This window comes from Lineus longissimus, chromosome 1 (genome assembly GCF_910592395.1).
Source record: "Lineus longissimus chromosome 1, tnLinLong1.2, whole genome shotgun sequence".
NCBI classification, from domain to species: Eukaryota; Metazoa; Nemertea; class Pilidiophora; order Heteronemertea; family Lineidae; genus Lineus; species Lineus longissimus.
This window is the reverse complement of record NC_088308.1, coordinates 28,091,348-28,110,992: the sequence shown is the minus strand read 5'-3', so window position 1 is coordinate 28,110,992 and position 19,645 is coordinate 28,091,348. Positions and strand designations below refer to the sequence as shown.

Here is a 19,645-nt window from a genome sequence, read left to right as displayed (position 1 = left end):
GGAGTGACTCAAAGGACAGATGGCAATGGACACCAATTGGGTTGCCCTTTTTACGGCATCGCGCTTATATTTGTCCCATCGGCGGAGCTTTGGTGCTTGATTCGAAGGCAAACATCAGCTTAGAACACGCAGGTATGCTGAGAGTGAGCCTTTTTGTGGATGAATGAGGAGAGACTCGGACACGAGATGCTTGGAACCGCGTAATGCTCAGCATTCTACAGCTTGGTGCATGAAATAGCAAGAATTAGTGATTTTGGCCGGTGTGAGTTGAAACAGAACTCTGGGAGGAAAAGATGACAGAATACCGCTCTACCATCACAAAATGATGTGATACTGGTGGCGGCATCAGCGCTGAAAACGCGCGTCATTACGCTGCGCTCTCGTGCGCTAATTGAGTCTCGGGGGCCTCAACCAGTCACGCGCCTTGTGAGTAATGACATATATCGTCGAGTGTGCGCTATCGGTAAAACGATGAAACACCAATTTTCCTCTTGTCAGGGTCATTGGAACATTAATTTCCGAGATGGTTCGAGTTTTGCAGTCAGCGCCGGCGATGCACACGGTGCGCTTGGAGAGTGACTAGTGCATAGCATATATTACAGCCACTCTCACTCTGTCTCTTCCACCCAAGGCTCTGTCGGCAACGATCACAGATTCCTATTTTGTCTCCATTTTTGTTAAATAATTTTCTGATTAATCGGGATATCGTACAACCAGGACAACCATGTCTAGCCAAGGTAAGCATATAATCCGTTTTCCTATTCCAAGTATACCGGCACAACCATGCAGTCTTACATTTATCGCGACCAATTATTGATCCGTCGCCGCCATAAATTCATACATCACCGCTTTTTATCAAAACCAATATATACCCTCTGCATTGCCATTTATGAATCCTATTTGTCGTCTGCGATGCTCAAGGGTTTTCCCCGTTTGCTTCTGTATTCATCAGAATATGCTCCCGCGATCCCGATGTGAGAAGTCGCCAGCCGCGCGCTACTTATCTTATTAATTAGCGGATCCAGTAACAAAAAAGCTTTTTTTCTTCTATTTCTGTTCGTGGGCAATCTTCGTTTCAGCCCGAAGTATAATTCAAATTGTTCCATTTGATTCTAATTTTGATACTGTTTCTTAGAGAAAGCGTCCATCGTCTGTTTGTTCTTGCTATACTGTGACTAATATAGGATCAGTAGCCTACGTCAAGTTCAGTCGCATACGTACTAACAGCATTTGATTACATTATATCACAACAGTAGTGTGACATCAGAATTAGCAGGTCAATAAACTATTCTTCAATAACAACAACGCTGGTCCTTTTTGTCCTTCTGATGAGGATATAACGCGTTGCATGTTCAAACACTTCATTGTCATTCAACACTGACTACCACAGATCACCAGCATGCGCTGTCACCATGGAGACGGAGCATGGATCCCATTCACTTTTTTCTGAATTATTCCGCGCAGTAAGAAGAATATGTGAGGCAATGGTAAAGATGAAGAAAGCTTGAAAACCGCGCTAAAGTTATAGTTACTTGGTGATTAACCGCAAAACAACCTCATACCAATTATCATGATTGAAAACTCAGTGCTTAATGATCTGTCTATATATACGATGTAATCGAGTGATCAGGAAATATATAGCTGTACTGCTTGACTCCACGCATCAATTAGAATTCTGTTCAGGAATGTCACATTAGTATACTTATAAGTTATAATGACATAATGTATATGTCAAGTTGGCTGCGTTCTCTGTATCCCCTCACGTGGTTAACAGACGACCGTTATTCATTGATTGTTGTGTTGGTACTGGTAGATAAGTCTGTGAAATGATAGTCAGTCATTTCTACTAGATTCCAGTCGACCACTTGCATAGTGTGCCCTTCTCACTTGAGAATCATTCACGCGCCCTCGTGTCTGGTATCGAGAACAGCTGTCGCGCTCAAAGTTTCGCGTTGAGCGCGACAAGTGTTCTACCAGACACGAGGGCGGGTGAATGATTCTCAAGTGAGAAGGTCCCAACATGTGGCAGATATCATCATCATAAACTGGCTGTAAATGGGTACTGTGCGACTAGAACACTGTCAGTGTTAATTGGATGTTCTTTGTTCGCTCACTGGGTGACCTTTGTAGCATTTCAGTGATGTGTATAAATAAGAGTTGATACCAAGTGGCATAATCTAGCGACACTGTATTGCACTCCTGACACAGTGGACCGGCCTCCTACCTCCCATATGGAGATCCAATTAGGATGACGCAATGGACTGCCCCGGGAGTCTACACTGTATACTCGGAGACAAAGTTATTCGTCTTATTTCTGTTCAAAGAGAACCTAAGACTAGCACGACCTATCAACGAAATGAAGGTGTGACAGTGGTCTTCAAACCGGCGGCTCTTGTAGCAGCAAATGAGAAAGGGCATGAGTGGCTGTGAGGGTTGCCTGTTCTCCCCGGAGTGGTAGGAGCCCCGCCCAAACTCCCCCACTTATATCAGGCTCAGTATTCCCTGAACTGGAACCAAGTGTCACTGACACCACCGTGTGTACGACCGTGTGCTCTTGTCCTTGTCCTCAACTGCTGCGACGACAAATGTGAGACAAGTGTGTCTGCGGGGATCGCTGCTCCTGTTGTGATATCAATCTCCCCGTCCCACCTCCACATATCCCTGTTATCAGCATCATGAGCATTCCCTTTCTACTGACATCCTCTTTTACTCTTGTCCTTGTAGGAACCTGCAAGCCCGCGTGTTGTGACGACAACAAGTGCGAGACGGGAAAGTGTCAGTGCGGAGCCGACTGCTCCTGTTGCTGCTGTGAGAAACAGAAGGGAGGAGACTGCTGCGGGGACCAGCCCGCTAAACACGACTGTTGTAAATGTTGTCCTGATGAGAAGAAGTGCGCTGACGGTTGCAAGGATGGCGGTAAGGACACAGTAAAGTTCTTCTTTGATTCATGCTCCTTCTGACACGTCTGGGACATCATAAGGGCAACGACCAATCCGGGCGATTCGCACATCGCCTGGAAAATATTAACCAAGTGATCCGTTAAATCTTGAGTGACGAGTGGTCTTCAACACTGTCTTCAACGATATCCACTTCTGTCTTAATGACTTGACCACTTAAACTTCTAAGCCACAGAATATTCGAAGCTCCATGATCTGGGAATGAATGTGACTTCATCATCAGCGGTTTGTCGTTTCAGGTCACAATCACTGATTGACGAGATGGGTGAAGAAGGCGTAGATACTCATCAAGGAGGAGATGCTCCTTCTCTGCGGAGAGGCTTATATTTTGGACTTTCTTGCAATAATCTTGTCTTGTAGATAGTGCTTTCTATGTTGACGTTGTCTCCGTGGTGCTGGTATATCGTCTGCTCAGAATGTGTCGTTGTGACTTCGACAGGCCTCTATCAAAGCCAACAACCACGAATTGTGTTGGACGCCATGGCGTGTTGGGTCGATTCTTGCTCTCTTGTATATTTTGACATCATACATGGTCTCAACAACGCTTTCCTTGTACTTAACGAGTAAAACTCAGACTCACAAGAAAATGGACCTCACCAACGCTTGTCTGCACATTGACTAAATCAATGACAATCAATTTACCCAATTAAAGGATATACCGATACATAAAACGACACTAGATTTTGCCGACCCGTTTTGTTTATTGAGGCACTGGTTGTTCCATTCTCATAGCTCTATTGATATAAGTGCCTTGTATTGTACAAATCGATAAACTGAATCAACAAAATGATGCGAGATGGCCTCTAGTGAAACCGGAATACATTTGAATTGTATTTCTCGACATTTTTCTGGCACGATCGTTTAAGTGATATCGAGCTTGCGGCAGAATTTCAGCTCCTCAGACAGTCAATTAGTAACAAGACATCCAATCATCCATCTCGTTTTCATCGTTTCGTTTTATGCTCAATACATCTGTAGTAGAAAATCTAGCTTTTATTCCGATAATAAAGTAACCCGATGTGAACAATTGAGTCTTTATAATTTGAATATCATGTTGCAGTTTGTTACAGAGCCTGTGCTGGGATTATCAGGCCGAATGTAACTCCGTGTTAACAAATATCAAGGACTGCTCTGGGCCACCCACCTGAAGTAGGCGGCCAAACTCCTCCTTTGCAATGGGCGCTCTCCCCCTGTGTCCAGGGCACTATTGTTGAGAGGGTGTATTGGGTCCTCGGCTGGATGTCCAATGCATGGGTCATCCACCTGAGGACCAAGGACACTATTGGTTGTCCGCATGGCCAATCCTCAGACTGGATCACTCTCCACACATCGATATTGGCATCATGAGAGTTCCTGTTATTGACAAGGTAGTTCGTACGTGAAATATCACTCTGTTTGTGGTGGCATACTGTTTGCAACATGTAGCGGGGACTATAGGTGAGAGATGTGAAGACGGGCGTCGGCCCGTCGATCCGGTTGTCTGAGAATGGCCAATGGCCTTGTCTTACTGTCTTTCTCTGCAGTGTTCGTACGGGCGCAGGTATTAAGGGCCATGGTGCAGTGTCGTTGCTTTAATCATAAACAGATTCTTTGGAGTATGATTAAAACTTCACAACATAGGCCTATCCTCTCTTTTATCGTAGGACGGTCATGCACTGCTGACGTAGATGATGATTGGATTATAATGCTGAAACACTTTAGTTTCCAACCCACCACTTGGTTACCATGGTAACGTGTTCATGTCCAAACGTATTAAAATAGAATTCACAGTCCAGTAGAGCCTCTGGTGCACAAATATAAGGTGATGAAACGATTAGTAGAGATGACAGAGCAAACCCAGAAAAAACATAACCATCCAGTTGAGACAAGGCACACCATGTACATACGACACGACACATCAATCCTGTAGGGATCACGTAGAACATGCACTGCACGAAATGGGTTGAAATCATGACTTAAATGACACAGTGTATACTTCAGTATCTAAGGCATGTTATGAGATAGATGAGATATCTGTATGGACATGACACGTCCAGTGGAGACATGTCATGCTCAGTAGAGACGGCACATTGAACAGAGACATGGTGCACTCTGTAGCTACATATCACACCCTGCATACACAAGCCAGGGATTTATCATCATTCTACTGAACTCGTTGCATGGGATAGAGAAGATGGGAAGAAGGCTGAATGTTCAGCAAGGTCATTTCACCTCCTCCAAAAGAAATGATGAAGACAATGTCACATCTCCTTAGAGTGATAATGAAAAGAAGACGGAATGTTCAGCATGGTTGTGTCGCTTCTTCCAAGAGAAATGATGAAGACAATGTCCCATCCACCTCAAGGTAGAATGAAAGGAAGAAGACGGATGTTCAGCATGGTTGTGTCGCTCCTTCCAAGAGAAATGATGAAGACAATGTCCCATCCACCTCAAGGTAGAATGAAAGGAAGAAGACGGATGTTCAGCATGGTTGTGTCGCCTCTTCCAAGAGAAATGATGAAGACAATGTCCCATCCACCTCAAGGTAGAATGAAAGGAAGAAGACGGATGTTCAGCATGGTTGTGTCGCTCCTTCCAAGAGAAATGATGAAGACAATGTCCCATCCACCTCAAGGTAGAATGAAAGGAAGAAGACGGATGTTCAGCATGGTTGTGTCGCTCCTTCCAAGAGAAATGATGAAGACAATGTCACATCCACCTCAAGCCGGTTGAATGAAAGGAAGAAGACAGAATTTTTAGCATGGTCATGCTTTATTGTGTTATTGGCATCCTCTGGTTGTCAGAATGAAAGCATGACAGAGTTTCTAGTTGAGTATGCTACCACCAAATGTGTCCAATATCGACGGATACTCTAAACACCTGACTACATCTTACACTTATATAGTACATCTCATTAAGGAAATAAAACTGCTAAATTGGAGATAAAATTTCAATGACATCTAGCAAATTATGCAACTTTGAATGCATGTGTGATGAAGTCTGCTCTAAACTAGGGGTGCTATAAAGAGAAAAAAGTTCACAGAAACCTCATGTTCCACAGAGTATAAAGGTGACCCAGAATAGATAACTACAGCGGTAAACGTGTTTTGGTGCCTGTCTTCTGAGGAGGACTTCTTAGTCAATTACAGAGAAGCCAGTCCAGGATTCTAAGAGGAACTGCGATGTTTACCAATGTTTATAAATCCCTAAGGTCTTCCAGCCAAAACAGTTAACCTGAAACTAAAGGTCAGTGCACACCCCGGCTGCTTCCCCCCTTCAGCCAAATGGCAGAATCCATTACAGTAATACATGTATATTCTAATGGATGGTCTCATTTGATTGTGCAGGGGTGAGCCATGGCACCAAGAATAATCCATGTGATTTCTGTGATCTTTAGGAAAGTCCTTCCCCAGTGTGAGCAGCACAACCAGCCTCTATACAGACACAAAATATACCTAGAAGGTTAGAAAAACAACTTGTGCAGATTGTGCTGTCCACACAAGGTCATATATGGTACAAAAAATTACAAGGTCTCAATGCATACTACACTTCTGAGCCAGGACTGAAACACCAGAGCAATGAATATATAGTATTGGCACTGGTTTATCAGACCTGGTTGTTCAATATCCTGAACCTTAACGAGGGCTACTAGTCCCAATGGTTGAGCTTTAAGTACATCAATCAATGACATGTCCTCCAGTCACTGCAGCCTGAGCTTATAGTGAAACTACAGATGATTGCACTGCATCAAAGTTCAGGAAAGGAGGGGAGGGTGCCACTGTCCTAATGCCATGTAACACCAGGGTGCTGGTCATAACTGGTCAAGTCTGGCTTCAAAGAGAACCAGCAGAAGGGTAGGCCTTCTACGTCTGCATGGAGGAACCAGCAACTTCTCAAAAGGTCGAGTTTGTGCAACATTTCCTAATCAGTTGACAGGGTTTACAGGTATCGTTTTGAAACTGACTCACGCCACTATGACCAGGACTCCGGGGAAAACATTCAATACTCACAAAATGAGAAGTTGTGTACCACGGAAAAAGAAAGGACCACAGGCGTTTGAACAAATTGAAGATATTATACACTATGTTTACACTCGACCTACACTGTTGACACACACCAGACAATACTTATTCACCACCGTGAGTGATGCGAGATACGATGGCATTGGTCGACAAGTCCTCCAATCACAACCAGAAGTTGCATTCAATGATGGCGGCTTGCGAGACGCATGAGAACTTCCACAATAAAGTGAGGTGTTTTGTGGTATGAGCAAGGTAGGGGAGGACCACATATCACTTCATTGTTCCTTTTGAAACAACTCGGCAAACTGCATTGGTACGGAGTATTTATAGTGAAAGAATGGAAATGAAAATTCTCATGTTTTTATATCTCATCAAATGACCTTTAACTCAATCTAGGTTCAAAGTGTTTAGGTGCCTTTTCCCTCATGACAAGGGGAGACATACTGAGGTTAACATCAAAAGAAGTCGCCACTGCAGGCCTAACAAAGCAAGAGTTATAACTAGAATAAATCAACATGCAAGCAACAGACTGCAGTAATAAAAATAAACAATTTGAATCAAAGTCAAAGTGGATAAACCACCATCTAAATAAATCAAAATTAAAGTATCTCTTTGGTCACATTCAGCCTTTTAAACTTTATATATTAATCATAGAGGCACAATGTGACACAAAAAATCAAATCAACAATAAATAAATCTATGCCTAAACCTATGGGCAACCTCTTGAAGCATTTAAGAGAAATATGCAAAAACCGTGAAACTTTTCATTCACTTGATAAATGAGCTTATTTGACATTTATAAAGATGTTTGTTTGCCATTCATAGTTGGCCTTTGTCACCACCAACTGGTAAATAGGGGCAGATATTCTAATTAGTTTATTTGCATTTGTAATAATAGTTTCTGATGTGATCCAAATGAATGTAATATCCACAAGGCATTCGTAGCCAGCTCTGTTAACGAATGTAACTCAAAGAGCTCCAATATGTTCGCATCCAGCTCTACGCCTTATAAATCGACCAAGCACTACATCTAAGTACGAAGATGGCTAAAATTCAACCAAAAAGACAGATCACTTGCGATGGTCTGCACGGAGAAGACAGAGAATTAGTTGAAATATCCAGAACACCACGAATGCAGCGACACCTGAAGGCAACTGATGTCATCTAATAATAAACCTCAACCGGAAGATCTCGGGATGGAATCCACCTTTAAGTCCCAATTGAGCCCCACAGGAATCAGTTATAGTCTAAATCATCCTCAGTGCAAATCTGCCTTATTAGCTAACCTGTAAGCGTTATAATCCAATTTATATATGTTATGTTCACACCGGGGCCTATTGGGTAAGATCTGCAGTATTTCTTAGAAACGATGCTCTAAACTAGCTCTATGAGAAACAGAGAAAGATTACATTGTGGTCATCTCACTTTCAGGTCTTAGGGACACTGGTTATTGAGTGCCATAATATGTATGTCACACAGAAATCACCAATTAGTGGCACAAATATATTCAGATCGTCATACCAGTTAGAAAAATTGAAAATAGAAAATATACAAAAGGAACCTCAAGCAATGTCGACAAAAATAATCTTAACCTACATTTGTGACGAATACATGTGCAACTTGATTTAGCATTGAATATACACAGAGTGAACCACAAGATCACCGCTTGGACAAACGGCTGAAAAGTTTACAACTATGATCAACTTGAATTCTAAATAAGATAATAATTATTTATCAACAGAACCACTTTGTACAAGATTGTACAATTTGACAAACATGACAAATATATATACATATATATGTACATGTACAGTCATATATGTATAAATATCGTGCTTAATCATTCATGAGATACAAGAAGAAAAGACCAGTAGAAGGTGTTATCCAAATAGATGCATGGCAAAGGTGTTTCGTGATCTAAGAGAGTTTATCCAACTCAGACCATACCAGTTGGTATTTCAACAATAAACCTCTTGGGCCATGATTCTCCCCTGGAACTGTTATCACCAAATTCATCAGATTTTTTGAAATCTGCCGACCTGGCTAATTGGATAACTCAAACTATGGTACATCATCTCATACTTAAAGACCCAAAGCATGATGGATTAACCCTTTCAGCATGGAGCACTATCTAGTAGTCTTGAAAAGTACACACCAATCTCTGAACCGGACCCAATGGTAAAAGAAATACAGAGATTTTAGATCACATCCACATAAGATATTATCAAAGCCACCCGTGCTGAAAGGTTTAAATACGGTATCTTTATTAAAATATCTATACATTAATTGATAAAATATTGCACAATCAATCAATCATGTTCAAACACCACAGATATTTAGAATACAAGAAAAAGAGCCAAACTGCTCACATTGGTAATTATGCACTTTTTCAACAAGACAACAGGAATACGGCATCAGTAAATAGGCATGGCAGTAAGTTCCTCATGAGGCCTGTTCTCATTCATACATAATTTTGATAACTTACAAAACCAATCTGATCACTTATCAGGACGTTCAAAATCTTAAGATTCCTATTACGAAGAGTAAGGCAAGAAAGTATGAGTGTTTAACGATCGTATCAGACATGGATGATAGTCGTCAGATCAAGTTTGGTTCGGGGGAATAAGTAGTAGGCCTTCATGTAAGAGATGAAAGTCAAGAATAGAATTCCTGGTCATCTGAAGTCCTGAGAAAAAGTGCACAAGACCACTCACTCCATCCAATCTATTATGTACATACACATGACATCATGTGTATGGTGACAGGTCAAACCTGTGTAATCTCCAGCGCTACAGTATTCATATGTACAGCAACACAGGCACGTTTAACTTCTTAGAATCAAAAGGCTCCAATAACCTGGGCCATTTATCTTGAATGAACAGAATGAGGTGCTGACATGATTGCCAGGAAAGAAAATAGGTATGGATTGTGGGCATAATCATGCAGCCTTTTGGATGCATCCTGGTGGGGGTTATCAAGTTCTGTTCAAGCAAACAGTCACCTCAACTTTCCTTTCCTTTCTGACTGGTTCACTGGTGCAGCAAGTACACATAGAACTCATGTACCAATGCAGCTAGCTCTGATGCAGTCATGCACCATGCACTAGTGTATTTGGTCTGAATTGGTGCAGGAAGCCCTCTTGGGAGAACAGATGTAATTGATGCAGGAGAGTCTGAACCAGCGCAGCCAGCCTTGATGGAAATGATCTACCAGAGTATGTGCCCGCCACAAGTCTCCGGTACACCAACAGAATTCACGTTGTGAACCAGCCAGCCCTGACTGACTTATTCATACATGGTCATGTAGCAACAGACCCAACACACCCAAATACCAGCTGCAAGCCGCGTGACGGCTACTCATGTGTTACAACAGAATCTCATCAACATGCAGTCCAGCCTGTAGAATTCATAGGTTCTGCCCGGCAGTGCCAAGAACTGCTGTCTCAGCCCTTCACTGCAATGTTTTCAATCTGAACTCTTTTTGTTAGACAATGACCGGCCACTCTATTTGGATCCACCGCCAATTCTCAAATCCATTTCACTACCATCTCATATTTCATCACCTGTAACACCTTTTAATAATTTCTGACAAGAATAAACATCTACGAACCGAAATCTTGGACAAGAACCAGAGGCCTGGCTTGTTGGGTTGATGAAATACTATGAACAGCAACAGCGTTCAACCAATCATAAAAATTGCTGTGGCCAGCTCAACCTGATCTATACATCAAAGTGGAAAAATACATTCTCAGATACTTCATGTTCAAAACATATCAATAGGCCCCTCTACCAGGTATCTCTGCGGTGACATGCGAAGACACCACATGACTTGAATTATTATATATTAGCTCTATATCTTGATTAATCATGGTCAGAGTAGTCATTCTGCCATCACCCTGGAGATTTGTTTTCTATACATCTCTCCTTGCTTATTTGTCTTATACCCGCCCCCTTATAAAGCCTTTTGCCAGAGCCTCACACCTGAGGTTTCACACCTGTCCATACTTCACATCCCTCTGCCAGCATCTACATCAATGCCATACCACGCTCACCCAGAAACCCGCGTCGAACATTGCACACGTCACTGGATTCAATTTCAAATGAAAATTCACAGAGGAACGAAAACGAGGCCGAATTGTAACCCAGGTGATCCAAGGCTTGTCACAAGAAAGGCCTGAAAGTGTTAAGAAAGTCTCCTAGTATTTCTGACTACTTGAAAGCGGGTGTTCCCGTCAACAGGCCTGAACGATGAAGGTGAACATTCTGCCATTTGCTGTCCTTCCTGTGCCATACTCGTGTCTCCTCCGCTTGTTTAGTGTGGGGTACGCCACTTCTGCAAAACATCAAATAGAACGGTGAATATCAGTTAGAAAGGAAGGAATGGCTTGTGCCGTGCTTCAACCGTCTGTCAAACATACCAGCACAGGGTGAATGTCAGGCGGAATGGAGTTACGGACAAGAAAACAATTTGGAGGTAAATATTTATCCGAATGGGAGTCACTATTTCAACAAATCAATTTCCTCCAATCAGCTCCTGGAAGAGTTAAAGAAAGGCCAATATCCAATCTACACCTTACTAATGTCATCATGACGGTAAATGCTAGTGGTATCCAGCTGTTTCTAGAAATGCACCTACAAGTACTACTCTACAGAGACAACTATGTCAAAGTCTGGCAGTTCAACCAATCCCATCACCAATATAAGCTGGAGGCACTATTGTGTTAATCATAGTCATGACAACATCGGTTATGGGTAAATCTACATCTTCACTGTTCATCCCAATGCAGAACAGAACTGAGACTAAGGTCATAACAGTTGGAGGGAATCAAGTGTTGATGAGAGATACTAAAGTAGTGCTGAGTTATGTTAGATGCGGTAGACACCCAGTAGTATTGTTAGAGCTAGAAAAGAGCCACCAAGATTAGAGTAAGACGGAAGTAAACAGATTACATTTCTTATTTTCTGGAATCAGTAGCCGCTTGATATTGCCAGAACGATGGAGGTGGACGTTCATCCACTTTCCATCAATCTTTTGCCAGATTCTGGTCTCCTCCGACTGTGCTGTCCTAGCCGCACCTACACTGCTGGCCGCAAGAGAATGGATGACATTAGAACGCGAAGCTTACAGGGTATCCTGTGAGGGAGACTAAGCCTGCTTCTTGGGCATTCATATCATTCTTCAATGGGTTATCAGAGGAGGATAATATCACTACTCAATCCAGGTATGGATCCACAACTCAAGACAAGGACGGGGCACCAGGGTTCTCTTTCTTCACAACTTCATGCTCAAATTCCAGAACTTTTTAAAATGTTCAAACTCCATGGTCCAATTCAAAGATTTATCAGAAATTGAGGGGGCGGCGGGGTGGGTTGCGACTCTCTTGAGTCCACACGAATATCTCTTTGTGTGAACTGTACGTCTTGTAAGTCTCAGTTCTATCAACTCACCTATCTATGTACTGAGTCAGCTTGACATAGGCTATGCAGGCAGAATCATCACCTAGGAGATGCACTGTAGGATTCAAAATACTGGTATTGATGGCCTTGTTGTTCTTGGATAACACTGCAAACATAAAACAATGCAGTTTAGTAATAATCAGTAAGGTATAGATTTCATGTATCTTTCCTCGAGGCCCTCATCCTGCTCAGTGATCAGTTTGATTGAACATGAGTTACATCACACACAGCCCTGCTTCTCTTCAACACAGCTTCCCATTGCATTGTCGGCTCTGAGAAGGCTTCCATCTGGTCAGCTGTCAAGGGGCAGGAAGCATTCTTGACCATCAGGTCCAAAAGCCTATTCTTACTTGAGTTTATAGGTAAACAGAGCTGTAACAGCAGCAATGCATGGTTACACTTTCAATGAGTTTAGAATAGCCATCACTCACCATTATCGAAGTAAAACTTGTGGAAATCCATTCCTTCCATGAGGTTACCAAAGGATTCTGGTTCAAAGCTGGTCAGCTGGGGATCAACAAATTTCCTGAAATGCAAAAGGTTGGATTAGCAAAAAGAGCTTCATTTCTGCATAAAGGAATTTGGGCTAGTTACTAGCATAATGTCAAGTGTTGGCAGTGGTGCCTTGTGAATTGATGTATGGTGGAATTGTTTTTACATGGTGGGCCTAAGATTTTCAGAATCTTCAAAGAAGAGATCAGCATTACACATAATTTTACATGAATTTGGAGGGCACACTTATTCCTATTATTAACACAGATGTAGACAAAAATGGAAATTTGTTAGTTAATTGTAGTGTAAAGTTTGATGAAGTGAGGTGGCCTATACCCTTCTCTGTCAGTGGGAATCTGCTGCTATTGCCATAGTAATCAGGCACCTGATATCCACAAGCAGCGACTTTCCAGAAGACACAAGTGAAGAAGTGTACTTACGTGTAACCATCAAAGTCACCACTAGTTACACATGCTATCAATTGTTCTGTCAATTTGATGATTTCTTGTTTACGAGCTGAAAGTATAAGACATACCGTTAATATGATGGGCCTACAAAGACATTTTAAAAATGGTCAGGCAGACCATAAGACAGAATGAGTGGATCCTCCATGCTGTTAAGATAAATGTGGTGAAGCCTTGAAGTCACACACCATACAAGGGTGACTGAACTGAGGGAATCCTCCAACTGGAATATAACAGGATGCCACAATATCCTACAAGTAAGATACTTTGGAAGGGCAAGGAAAACGAAGGGCTAATTCAATCTGGGGTTTACGATTAACACTTGAAGACTGATTATGTCCCAGTGTTGTGAGTCTACATTCTACGCCTATGTCGTCATCAGAAAGAAGCACTTTGGATAAGAAAGCTTACAAAGACATGCTGTCACGATCTATGAGATAAATAATCCTTAACAGTGCGACTGACTGGTCCCACTCCTTCACCTACTATCTCACACTGAACTCTAGATCAAGATCCGCGATTGACACAAATCATTTCACTCTAATCAAAGGACTTTAATAGGCTTGTGATGGTGTCACCTAAGTGTTGAATCAGGAGTTCATGACCTACTTGATGACTTTCACTACCACCATGCAGTTAATTCCTCCCTCCACAGGTTGAACCAGTAACATTTGGACAAACTATAAAACCAGGATGTTGAAATTAGGCAAAGTACATTACACTAGGAAGCAAGTCCCTTATAATAAGGAACGGTGTAGCCTGAACTTCATCAACCTGTGAATTCACCAACACAGCCTCTCCTATGCAAGAACCACGGAAGAAGTCAAACAAAATAGGTTAAACCAGAAAAAAAATGGAGAATATTTGCCAGTTGAAAAGTCCTGGCAAATTATTTCGGACGTTCAGGATACTCACTCTCAATGTTTGGGTCTGTTTTTCCTAAATAACGGTCAAAATGGAGAACAGACCAGATTAGATATGACAACTCATAGAATACTGTGATATTACTCTTGTAAACTTCTCTACGATCTTGTACACTGAGGCAACTCATAGAATACTGTGATATTACTCTTGTAAACTTCTCTACAATCTTGTACACTGAAGCAACTCATAGAATACTGTGATATTACTCTTGTAAACTTCTCTACAATCTTGTACACTGAAGCAGTAACTGACTTTCAGATATCTTTGGAACTACAACACAGTCATACAGATAAATGTCCACAAGTTATTCCCCCAAGTTAGGTTCAATTCAATCACGAGCCCACAAACGTTTACTCCGACAGTACCACTGTGAAGGTAACTCATATAGGACAGGATAGTTACACAGTTCCTTTCTACCCTATTCCAAATATGAAACGCTTCATTCAAAAGCCTGGCTTATGTACCAGTAGCTTGCCCGGAGGATAACTGGTCTCCTGGAATCTAAAACGGGAGCTTAGCCTTTCCTACCCCTATGTATGCGCAGGTGAAAAAGGAGACTATTTTGAATCCAGGCTTCACCAGGTTTATGAATGGAGCCAAAAATAAACATATCTAAAAAGCAAAACGTACATAGTTTGAAGGAAGATCGGTGAAATATTTCAATAAAACATACAATATATTGGAGAAAAACCAAAAACATCATGTTTCATCATCAAAAGTAGTCTAAAACCTTGTAATGCTGAGGTAAACTAAATCATTGAAAGAGAATGTGTATCATAGAATCAAAGACTGATTGGAAGAAGACCGGGGGAACTTGCACAATGCCGCGAGGCCAAAATGAAAGTCTGTCTCATTTTACACAAGTCCCTTTCAATAAAACACGTAGAATTACTTTGAGATCACACTTTCTCCACCAGCAGGCCTTCCATTTTGACTTGGCATTGTAAGAGCAGATCACCATCATGTCAAAAATCAACTTGATTTTAATCAAAGAAATCTAAAAATCTAGTAGAACTGTGCTCTGATAGCAAAATGATAGGGATGCAAAAAGTCTTCTTGATGCTTTGATAATGTTGAAAAGAAAAGGTTTCCCTGGGCAGGGTACCTGTGGATTTTAAACAAAGATAGGGCTCCAAGAGAATCATGCAAGAGACCAGGAAGAGGAACCACACGAGAAACCTTTACCTTTCTCTGTGTCTTTTTGTTTATCACTTTTGGCAACCTGTGATAATAATGAACTAAAACCTGACATGGCAGCAGGTCCCCCTCCGGCTGTAAGAGGTAAAGAGAGAAGTTCTAAGGCATAGATTCATGATTTCAATCGTAGAGGATGGATCAAAGGGATGTAAATGATGTCGTCCATCGAATGATAGAGAATAAGTCGTATCTCATGTAATAGTATCTCACTGTGATAGTATCTCGTTCTCTCATATTAATATTCCAGACACTTGATACCAGTATAGATATAAATCTGACAATCATGTGACCTTGCACATTCTCACTTGATGACCTCATCGATATGACATTTGATCTGATCCATTACACATGTTTGAAATACTTAGAAGATTCACATTGAAAAAAAGACTGTGATGAATTGAGTGACATTCATGTATTTTAAATTTGAAACATTTGAAGATTACATACTCAGAGAGGGTCAAACTTCTTTCAAGAAGAATTAGGCCAGGAATTTCACCAATTAGAGTGTTATAACATGCAGTTGAAGGGGGTGGGGTCTTCATTTGCTTATGTCAAATGGATATGATAAAGAAGAAATGGAATCCAGCACAAACTTTGAAATGGTGTAGAAAGAAGGAGGCACACTTAAGCCAGGCACTGCCAATGGTCACAGCTTTTGGTTTGGGTCATATTGAGCTTATACCTGTGGGGTGGGACACACTCATGAGATCCAACAGCAAGTCGCTGCATCAGCTTGGCTCAGGCAAGTTAAGTTGGAATTGAGGAGTGGATGCTTCAGCAGGTATTCTTCAGGGGAGGGTCTATGCACAAGGTCATTTAGTAGGGGTCAAGTGTGTCTCTGTGTCTCTGTGAGAGCAGGGCATCCTGGCATTGCGCAATGTCACACAGGCAGCAGCTTAGGGTCTCATGTAGTTCATGCAAAATTTGCCACAATGGGGTAACACTTCAGAGTGGAGGTTTTCAGCTTAGAAACCTCTCCTCTATCTTTACCTTTCTCTGTGTCTTTTTGTTTATCACTTTTGGCAACCTGTGATAATAATGAACTAAAACCTGACATGGCAGCAGGTCCCCCTCCGGCTGTAAGAGGTAAAGAGAGAAGTTCTAAAGCATAGATTTAGATGAGGAAATGGTAAGAGAGATGGCATGTTCTATTGTATTATTTGCTGTAGAGTGGTTGAGAGAGGTCGTAGAGAGTTGTTTATACTTGTTTCCCAATTGATCTCCTCCAAGATCAATCCTACATATTCTGCTAACAAGAATTGGTAGCCAGGTAAGAGAACAACACGTCAGATGAAAGCATAGTTCATGGCACCAAACTGGGATCCATGGCCTGGCTTTTCCCAGGTCTCATTCTCTCTATTACTATCAATATTTCCAGCTTTTCCATCGCAAGTTCCGAGACACCAAGCTGTCAAAGGGTTCAGTGTAATTTAGCTGACCAGAGTAAAACGAATTGTGGAAACAGGAGTGTTTTCATAGACCATCAAACTAGTATTGAACCGAGGACAACTTGGTTGTTTTTCAAAGAGAAAAAGAAGGAAAGAGAAATCTTGATAGAGAAAGTCTAACATCGTCGGTGATGTGCAAGCAAGAAAGTTAAATGACAAAGTCATGTCACACTTCAACAGAATTTTGAAAACAGGGGGACACAAGGTTTCATGGCTATGTTTGGGGGAGGGGTAACTCTCCTGGCCATGCATGAGTTAATTCATCTTTTGCATAAGTTAGACTCGTTTCCAATCAACTCCCAGATCTACATCAACATGAGACTTGAGGTACATTGTTTCTTTAATAGATTTCCTCAGCATTACAATTAAATAGCATCAATATCTTTCTAACAAAACTCCTACTCAGTGTAGGCCTTCTTATATAAGCAAGCATGGGCTTTGTCATGTACATCTAGAGTGGTGGTGACAAAGACCATACAAGCCAATATAACTATGGCACCAAATATCAAGTTAGACTTAGTACCATGTGCCTGATAAAAACTCTTCCATGTCATGTTAATAACATGCTGAAGCTATACGCTATCATTGCTCGGTTATTGTCAGCTATCATGCTTGGAAAAGCAAACTTTTGAACTGACAAATTGACATGATAATAGGTAAGCAAACATACAGTGAACAAATGACCAAAACTTAAGCAAACAGTTTCCAGAGGGAACGCCCATGAGGTTGAGATGGGAAACGACCCAAATGACACCAACACTTTTACAACCCCAAACTATGACCTTCTATGCCTCTATTTTCAATTAAAGAACCTATACCAACAAAAAATATAACACTCAATAATATAATCTGTATAGTTTCTGCATTGCTCACCACACACACTGATACATAATGATGTAGACTTATCTTTGACATTGAATGAATTAAAAAGTGATCACTTTGTAGTTAACCTTCCCCAAGAAGTTTGTATTAGGCATCTACACCGAGACATCCAGCATATCAAATCTTAGCCATAACCCAGCTGACCCACCACACTTAATCAGGAAAAATCATTCACACTAACATTTCTCTCCCCCTTGTTGCCATCACAGAGATTGGCAGCAAAGTATCTATCTTCAAATGATTTGATTCTCAATGATTTGACCAAAATACCTAAAACAAAACAGTGTTGATAACAGGACATAAGGCTTGTGTTGACTAACAGACATACAACTGAAGGAGAGTGGTGTGCGGTTTCACGAGACTGTAGCGTAAAGGAAGATACCCAAAGAACAAAGACATGGAACCAATATTCCCTGTGTCGTCATCACTAACTACATTCTCTTATACATAGTCTATTCTAATGGCACTGTCCATTCGTAATCTTTTACGACTATCAATTTTTTGGGTAATTCCCATATGACTTGCTATCTTCACTTCAATTGGGATGTCACTCTCACTGGACAGTACGTTTGACTCACATTACAACATTCAAACACGCTATTCATTTTTCTCATGGCTTCTCATTCTTTCAATCAGTCCCAACCAAACCCTTAATGAGAACAAGACTACTACAAACCACTACCCATCCCTAACTAGCAATAATTGTCACCTGTAATTCAGAAAAAATACTTCCGAGGAAAAAGTGGTTTGAAAATAATGATTGGAATAACAAGACCATTAGTGTTGAAACACAGGACACAAATGAAAAAGATTCATGCAAGAGCCACACGAAAATAAATATAAATGGCAGAGATTGTTGCATTCAGCACAGGAAGCAACACTTTTATGAAGAAAGAAAGCCTCTGGTGAACGACATAGGAATGTTGAACATTAAGTAACCTGTCTCGCCATACACTAGAGTTGTTGACTATTCCCGACAGTACGAATCCCAGCTGTCAGGTTGAAATACATGAATAACATCATTGATATGACAGTCGGGACCCTTACAGTCATAGCCAACAACCCTACCTAGTGACAATGATTGGAAGTGCTTCAAGACAGCTAGACCAATTCAGTAGACATGATGGTGTCAGCATTGTTATTTTTCACAAAGAATCTGTATGAGGCTTTCTTAAAAAACAAACGTTGCTTCTTGTTGGAGAATGCAGGGACTAGGTCTACTATGGTTGGACACCCAGGGTTCAAATCAAACTTGGCAACTATTGAAGAAAGGCAGACATCAGCGTGGGCTAATGGTGAACCTGGGAGACCTGTGAACAACGTGGCCACAACAACAGGATGCTCACACCATGTAAATCTCATCAAAATACAATGGAACACACATATTTTACGGAGTTTTGAAATATTCTTTTTCCTACAGTTGTACTGACTGTGATTGAACGAGACTTTTTGCTGCCTTAATTGTCAGATTTTCATGATAAAGCTTTATACTCCATGAATACCACCAATCAAAATGAACCTTCAGTTTGCAGATAATCATCTCATTATTAACCAGCGCTCAAGTTATTTAACAGTAATGGTACAGTGGAAACCCGGTTGGCGACCACCTCGCTATGACGACCAAGACCACCAACACGACCACCCCGGTACCCAGACCATGACCACTGTGTGGTACAATAATGCCGGCCCACCTATTATCCAAAGGGCACTACTTTATTTTGATCGTCAAAGAATCCTAATGGAAGTTAGATTGAGATTTACATGGCTGCTCCCTGGCAGAGGGGAATAAAACATGGCCTCCCAGTGCTCGTCTTGCCTGCTCTA

General features: G+C 41.4%; 1 protein-coding gene and 1 long non-coding RNA gene across 25 annotated transcripts in view; one reads left to right on the top strand and one right to left on the bottom strand.

Moving 5' to 3' along the window:
- Positions 1-570: 570 nt before the first annotated feature.
- LOC135482716 (uncharacterized) lies at positions 571-3,984 on the top strand. The gene is made up of 3 exons (XR_010446267.1): positions 571-737; positions 2,725-2,916; positions 3,197-3,984. It is a non-coding gene; the product is annotated as an uncharacterized LOC135482716 (long non-coding RNA).
- Positions 3,985-5,689: 1,705 nt separating this feature from the next.
- LOC135495751 (calcium/calmodulin-dependent protein kinase type II delta chain-like) overlaps positions 5,690-19,645 on the bottom strand; it is a 91,117-nt gene continuing 77,161 nt past the window's right edge. For 13 of the 24 annotated variants that reach the window (XM_064784658.1, XM_064784703.1, XM_064784640.1 and 10 more), the window contains 8 exons: positions 16,482-16,568; positions 15,480-15,566; positions 14,286-14,309; positions 13,347-13,422; positions 12,846-12,940; positions 12,406-12,520; positions 11,908-12,041; positions 11,149-11,290 (listed from right to left, as the gene is read on the bottom strand). In XM_064784658.1, the coding sequence (XP_064640728.1) occupies positions 11,289-11,290; positions 11,908-12,041; positions 12,406-12,520; positions 12,846-12,940; positions 13,347-13,422; positions 14,286-14,309; positions 15,480-15,566; positions 16,482-16,568 (620 nt within the window). In that variant the 3' untranslated portion in view covers positions 11,149-11,288. Of the gene's footprint in view, positions 11,291-11,907; positions 12,042-12,405; positions 12,521-12,845; positions 12,941-13,346; positions 13,423-14,285; positions 14,310-15,479; positions 15,567-16,481; positions 16,569-19,645 lie in introns of all 24 variants that reach the window. The other 11 variants (XM_064784813.1, XM_064784797.1, XM_064784820.1 and 8 more) reach the window with 7 other exon arrangements.